Source organism: Rhinatrema bivittatum, unplaced genomic scaffold, assembly GCF_901001135.1.
Source record: "Rhinatrema bivittatum unplaced genomic scaffold, aRhiBiv1.1, whole genome shotgun sequence".
NCBI classification, from domain to species: Eukaryota; Metazoa; Chordata; class Amphibia; order Gymnophiona; family Rhinatrematidae; genus Rhinatrema; species Rhinatrema bivittatum.
In genome coordinates, this window is record NW_021820308.1 from 42,647 (window position 1) to 49,989 (window position 7,343).

Here is a 7,343-nt window from a genome sequence, read left to right on the forward strand (position 1 = left end):
TCGCCTGGTGGAAAAATCAGAACAATCTCCTCCAGGGATTGCCCTTCCAGGTTCCGCATCCTCAAATCATTCTCACCATCAACGCTTCCAACCTTGGGTGGGGAGCCCATGTAGCCGATCTGCAAACACAAGGCTCTTGGTCTCCAGAGGAAACCAAACACCAGATAAATTTCCTGGAACTTCGAGCAATAAGATATGCTCTCATGTCTTTTCAGGATCGCCTGTCCAATCAGGTCATCCTAATTCAGACGGACAACCAGGTGGCCATGTGGTACATCAACAAACAGGGAGGCACAGGCTCCTTCCTTCTGTGTCAGGAAGGTGCACAGATTTGGGCGGAGGCCCTCTCCCATTTGATGTACCTCAGGGCCACCTACTTGACGGGAGAGGACAGTGTGCTGGCAGACCAGCTGAGTCGCATCTTTCAACCGCACGAGTGGTCTCTCAACCCCTCTGTAGCAAACTCCATCTTTCAACAATGGGGATATCCTCAGATAGACCTCTTTGCGTCCCCTCAGAACCACAAAGTGGACAACTACTGCTCCCTCATTCGCAGCAAACACTCTCAGCCCAGAGACGCATTCTCCCTCTCATGGGCAACCTGTCTGCTTTATGCATTCCCTCCACTTCCTCTTCTCTCGAAGACTCTTGTGAAGTTGTGTCAGGACAAGGGAACCATGATCCTGATAGCACCTCACTGGCCTCGCTAAGTGTGGTTTCCAATACTTGAGGATCTCTCTATCAGCAGGCACATTCCCTTGGGAAAGGACCCGCTCCTGATCACTCAAAACGACGGGAGCCTACGCCATCCCAATCTTCAATCCTTGTCCCTGACGGCATGGATGTTGAAAGGTTAATACTTCAACCTCTTAACCTTTCAGATCCATTTTCCTGTGTCTTGATTGCTTCGCGGAAGCCCTTCCACGAGAAAATCTTACTCTTACAAATGGAAAAGGTTCACGTCATGGTGCTCTTCTCAGTCCCTTGACCCCTTCTCCTGTCCACTCCCGAAGTTTCTGGACTATCTTTGGCATTTGTCAGAATCAGGTCTAAAGACCTCTTCCATCAGAATGCATGTCAGTGCGGTAGCCGCCTTCCATAAGGGTATCGGGGATGTTCCTATATCAGTACAACCCCTTGTATCATGCTTTTTAAAAGGCTTGCTCTATATCAAGCCTCCATTACATCCTCCGGCCCCTTCTTGGGACCTTAATCTAGTTCTGGGTCGGCTCATGAAACCACCATTTGAGCCTCTTCACTCTTTTGACCTTAGATATCTCACATGGAAAGTGATTTTCCTTTTGGCAATCACTTCAGCATGCAGAGTTAGTGAATTGCAAGCCCTAGTTACCTATCTGTCTTACACTAAACTTCTGCAGGACCGGGCAGTACTTCCGCACTCACCCTAAATTCTTACCTAAGGTAGTCTCGGATTTTCATCTAAACCAATCCATCATACTACCTATCTTTTTTTCCCAAGCCCCATGCCAACCCAGGAAAACAGGCTCTGCATACGCTTGACTCTAAACGGGCTCTAGCTTTTTACCTAGACCGTACAGCGGCCCACAGGGAAAGCACTCAATTGTTCGTCTCTTTCCACCCTAACAAGTTTGGGAAAGCCTGTGGGTAAGCAGACTCTCCTCCTCCTGGTTGGCGGACTGCATATCCTTTTGCTATCAGCAAGCGGGCATTCCATTTCAAGACCGTGTTAAAGCACACTCTGTGAGGGCCATGGCGACTTCAGTAGCACACCTGTGATCAGTGCCGCTTCCTGACATTTGCAGGGCTGCTACCTGGAGTTCTCTCCACACCTTTGCAGCCCACTATTGCTTGGACAAAGCCGGAAGACAGGATTCCATCTTCGGCCAGTCTGTCCTTCGTAACCTGTTTGCAACATGACGTACCAACACCCTTCCGTCTGCCCGGTGGGGTTCAGGATGCCCTCTCCCAAATTCCACCCCAGTTGTGCCTGTTGCACGCCTTTGGGTACATTTGGTGCAGATTCGGACATCCTCAGCTTGGTACTCACCCATATGTGAGGACTACCATCCTGCTTGTCCTGTAAGAAAGCAAATGTTGCTTACCTGTAACAGGTGTTCTCACAGGACAGCAGGATGTTAGTCCTCACGAAACCCGCCCGCCGCCCCACGGTGTTGGGTTCGTAATGTTTTGTTTTATTTTTCGGCACTGCCTGTAGCTTTCAAATAAGACTGAAGGGGGACCCCTGCTGGCTGCAGGGTTAGTGCCATGCAGGGCATGCCCAGTAGGGGGCCAGTCAAAGTTCTGGAAACTTTGACAGACATTTTCTGTGATTAGGCTCCATCCTGTGATGTCACCCATATGTGAGGACTAACATCCTGCTATCCTGTGAGAACACCTGTTATAGGTAAGCAACATTTGCTTTATATAGCTCTTCTCGGTCAGTGGCCCTTTCGGTTGCAGTGTGTTGGCTGCTGTGGCTTTGGAATTGGGCGGCTGACTCATGGCCTAAGACCTGACTAGGGAAGTTGCCCTTTAAGGGAAGCTGCTATTCAGGGAGGATCTGGACCAGTTGGTGACCCAAGTCCCAGCACTTGCCAGAGGACAAGGGCTACTCTTTTTATAGGGAGAGCAGAGATAGAGGGCAGTTTTGATCCTCTTGAAGGTACTATCTGGGTAGGCAGTTTTTTGTCACCACCCCCACGGTGTATTCTGGGCCGATCGGCTGGGGTCAGTCCTTTCGTGGAGCCAGAAGGCAGAGAACTGATGTTAGTTTGGTTGCAGGGGCCAGCAGAGCCACTTCTTGAGTGCCCAAGGGTCCATTCCCATTTTGGTTCCCATAGGAGGAAGTCTGTGGGAATTGTACAGAGAATGAACCCAGATAACATCCTACCAGTGGGTGTCTGTTCTGAGTACGTGTTGGACCTTTATTGTTCCATTCATGATGTCTTTTGGTTTTGCCCTGTTCCGCTCTGGCCAAACAGGCCTTCCATGAAACTTTACTAAAACTTCAGTTCCTGCAGGCAGTGATTCTGGTTCCCCATTCTGAGCAGGGTCAGGACCATTATTCAATTTTCATTGTGCCCAAGAAGGATGGGTGTGAATCGCTGTCTGCAGGTTTCCTGTTACCGCATGGAAATGCCGCGGTCTGGCCTTGCTGCCGTTCATCTGGCTGAGTTTCTGTGCTCGCTGGACGTAACAGAGGCCTACATTGACATTCTGATCCAGGAAAAGGACCAGAGGTACCTTGTTATTTGCATGCTGCAGCAACACTTTCAGTTCAGAGTGCTATCCTTTCGTCTCACAACCGCACCATGAGTGTTCATCAAGGTAATGGTCGTGATAGCGGGCAGCTCTTCAGCGCGAGGGAATTACAGTGCAACCCATATCTCGACTGGTTAATCCCTGTAGTGTCACAAAAGGAAGCGGCATGGGTAACTCATCAAGTGGTGCAGTTCTTTGAAAGCTTGGTCTGGGTGATCAGTTTGCCAAGAGTTCCCTCCAGCCCACACGGTCTCTGGGGATACAGTTCAATACTCGGGTAGGACACATGTTCCTCATGGACAACTGGATTCACAAGCTACGCCAGCAAGTTCAGAGTTCCTGGAACTACTGGTTCCCTTGGTGTTGGACTATTTGTAGATGCTTGGCTTGATGGAGATGACTCTGGACTTGATTCCATGAGTCAGGGTGCATATACATCCCTCCAGGTGTCGCTGTGGTCAATGGTCTCTGGAGTCTCAGGACTACTGAGGGCAGCTTATTCCGAGTCAGCGGATACGAGAGTCATTGGCCTGGTGAATGGATCCTTCACATCTGCTGAAGGGGGTCAGCTTAGCTATGCTGTTGTAGATCTTGGTGACAATGGACACGAACCTCTCCAATTTGTGTGTGTGTGTGTGGGGGGGGGGGCTCATTGTCAGGAGCAGGTCATTCAGGGCAGGTGGTCGCCAACAGAAGCTTCTTGGTCCATCAACAGACTGGAGACCAGGACCATTCAGTTAGCTCTTCTTCACTTCCTCCCACGGATCCAGCGGAGGGACATTCAGGCCCTCTTGGACAATGCCACAGCAGTGGCATATGCTACTCAACATGGAACCCGGAGTTCGGGAGTTTAGATGGAAATGTCACTCCTGTTCCCATGAGCGGAGAGGAACTTACAGCTGCTCTCAGCAGTGCATATTACCAGTCAGGAAAATTTTCAGGCTTACTTTCACACAAGTGATAGTCTTGAATACAATCTACATACGAAACACTGGGAAAGTGCTGGCAGTGTTGGGTGGCAAGTTAAGTGAAGATTGAGACACCATGGTTTTTTCAAGTAAAGTATTTTTGCTAAATCTTCTAACTGCATAAGAATATCTTCAAAATAAGTTTGAAACACAGATGACCAATGATTATATTATAGATGCGATCTTTTTAATATCTTATTTAACCTCTTTGAATGAGTGCACCAGGCATCTTTATATCATGGTCATATTGCCATTGAATGAAATATAGTCGCAACTTCATTTTGTTGTAAGGTGAATTTGATTGATATGTTGGACTTTTCTGTTCACCTTGTGGGTTTTGGGAATATAGTGGTCTAATTGCAGCAGAATGGAAGTGTTCTGAATAAAAGGTAAACATTACTAGTTATGTGGGTTTACTGAAAGAATGCATCTTGTGGATGTAGTCTATGCTGAATAAAATGGCATCATGTCAGTTGAATTGGATATAATCTGGAAAAATAGTTGGAACATGGGATTTCTAATAATTTTTATTTATATTTATTTTATTATGCTATATTGATGTATTTTATTGTTCTTTGGGTCCCCTTTTTTAGGGGGAGGAAAATTACATTAATCAAATTGCATAGATTGTTGAAACTGTTGTGGTAAAAGGCAGGTCTCCCTTGAGCAGAAATAAATTAAAGAAATCTTTTTTTTTTTTTTTTTTATAAAGCTGAAATCTTTGTAAGTTTGTGATACCTTATACTGAGAACCAATTAAAAAAAATGTTGCTCCAGTAAAAGGTAAAGGATCCTACAAAGATTTTGTTTTTATACAGGACCAATTTGATTGACTACTAGAACTTTCTTTTGTAAAGCTAGAAACCAAGATGGTCTGTTACAGAAAGGAAAACTTTTGATACATGTAATATTAATTCCATCTTACTTTTTTTTTTTCAGATATAGCCAGGCCGATGCTCTTAAATACGTGGGCATTGAGAGAGAAATGGAAATCCCTTGATTCCAGCTACCTCCTCTTCAAACAGCTGCCTTACCTTCTTCAGGAACTTCTAGTATTGGGGCAATTTTAGATAGATAAAATGATGCAATTTGGAGTTCTGAATTTGCAAAGTACTGTAACAGTAATTTATAGAATTTATAGTGAGGACTTTAAATATCAACATTATTGCCTTTTTACCAGCTGCAAAGTGTTTTGTACCAGTGAACTTTTGCAATAATGCAGTGTGGTACATTTGCAACCTTGAATAAAGGATACTTGAACTTCTTCAATTTGAATTTGACTGTTGTATTTTGCACTTCAGAAAATAATTCATGTTTACCATGATTTTTTTAAATGTATTTATATGTACTGTTAGGCACATGTCAATTGGCAAGTATCCTTTGGCATATCAGAGATGCATTATGATATTCATCAATGGTGTATGTTCACTAGGTCTGTTATGCTAATCATTGCCAATTCTAGATTCCTTCCAGTATTTCATATAGGTATAATGAAAACTGTACAGTAGCAGCTTTATTTTAAGACACATTGCTTGCAACATTTGTAATAAAACTCAAACAGGTGTGAAAACTGAGTTGAAAAATATTACAACAGTAGCAGGTATAAGAGAGGTCTCTCATTTATGTCATCTAAGATTTGTGGGATGCTTAATAGAACATAAGAAATTGCCATAGTGGGTCAGACCAAGGGTCCATCAAGCCCAGCATCCCATTTCTAACGTGGCTAATCCAGGCTACAAGAACCTTGCAATTACCCAAACACTAAGTAGATCCCAGTAATCACAGTGGATATTCTCTAAGTCAACTTGATTAATATTAGTTAATGGACTTATCCAAACCTTTTTTAATCCCAGTTACACTAACTGCACTAATCACATCATCTGGCAACAAAATCCATATTTAATTGTGCGTTGAGTGAAAAATAATTTTTTCCGATTAGTTTTAAATGTGCTACTTGCTAACTTCATGGAGTGCCCTCTAGACCTTCTATTATCCGAAAGAGTAAATAACTGATTCAGATTTACCCATTCTAGACCTCTCAAAATTTAAAGACCTCTATCTTATCCCCCCCTCAGCCGTCTCTTCTTCAAGCTGAACAGCCCTAATCTCTTTAGCCTTTCCTCATAGGGGAGCTGTTCCATCCCCTTTATCATTTTGGTCACCCTTCTCTAAATTTTTTGAAATATGGCGACCAGAAGTGTACACAGTACTCAAGGAGTTGTCTCACCATGGAGTGATACAGAAGCATAATGACATTTTCCGTTTTATTCACCATCCCCTTCCTAATAATTCCTATCATTCTGTTTGCTTTTTTGATTGCTGCAGCACACTGAGCCGACTTATTTCAATGTATTATCCACTATGACACCTAGATCTCTTCCTGGGTAGTAGCTTCTAATATGGAACCTTATATCATGTAACTACAGCATGGGTTATTTTTCCCTATATACATCACCTTGCACTTATCCACATTAAATTTCATCTGCCATTTGGATGACTAATCTTCCAGTCTCGCAAGGTCCTTCTGTAATTTATCACAATTCACTTGTGATTTAACTACTCTGAATAATTTTGTATCATCTGCGAATTTGACCACCTCACTCGTCGTATTCCTTTCAGATCAATTATAAAATATATTGAAAAGCACCAGTCCAAGTACAGATCCCTGAGGCACTCCACTGGTTACCTTTTTCCACTGTGAAAATAGACCATTTAATCCTACTCTCTGTTTCCTGTCTTTTAACCATCTTGTATCCACAAAAGGACATTGCCTCCTATTCTATGACTTTTTAGTTTTCTTAAAAGCCTCTCATGCATGACTTTGTCAAACACCTTCTGAAAATCCAAATGCACTACATCTACCGGTTCACCTTTGTCCACATGTTTATTCACACCTTCAAAAAAATGTAGGAAATTTTTTGAGGCAAGACTTCCCTTGGGTAAATCCATGCTGACTGTGACCCATTAAACCATGTCTATCTAAATATTTTGTGATTTTATTCTTATAACAGTTCCTTAATTTTGCATTTGTATAAAGATCCTTTCAGTCAGGATTCCAACATGTTACTTCTGTATGTCAGAAATACTTCCTGGTGGATGGATTGTTGTGGTATCTAAGCTACATAAATGTTTT

The 7,343-nt window shown here is 43.5% G+C and overlaps 1 protein-coding gene across 1 annotated transcript in view; it reads left to right on the forward strand.

Annotated features, from left to right (window-relative positions):
• The window catches only part of LOC115081411 (histone-lysine N-methyltransferase EZH2-like), a 43,630-nt gene extending 38,151 nt beyond the window's left edge, over positions 1-5,479 (forward strand). The window contains exon 4 of the mRNA XM_029585862.1: positions 5,150-5,479. Coding sequence (XP_029441722.1) covers positions 5,150-5,210 — 61 coding nt within the window. The 3' untranslated portion in view covers positions 5,211-5,479. The remainder of the gene's footprint in view (positions 1-5,149) is intronic.
• Positions 5,480-7,343: the final 1,864 nt, after the last annotated feature.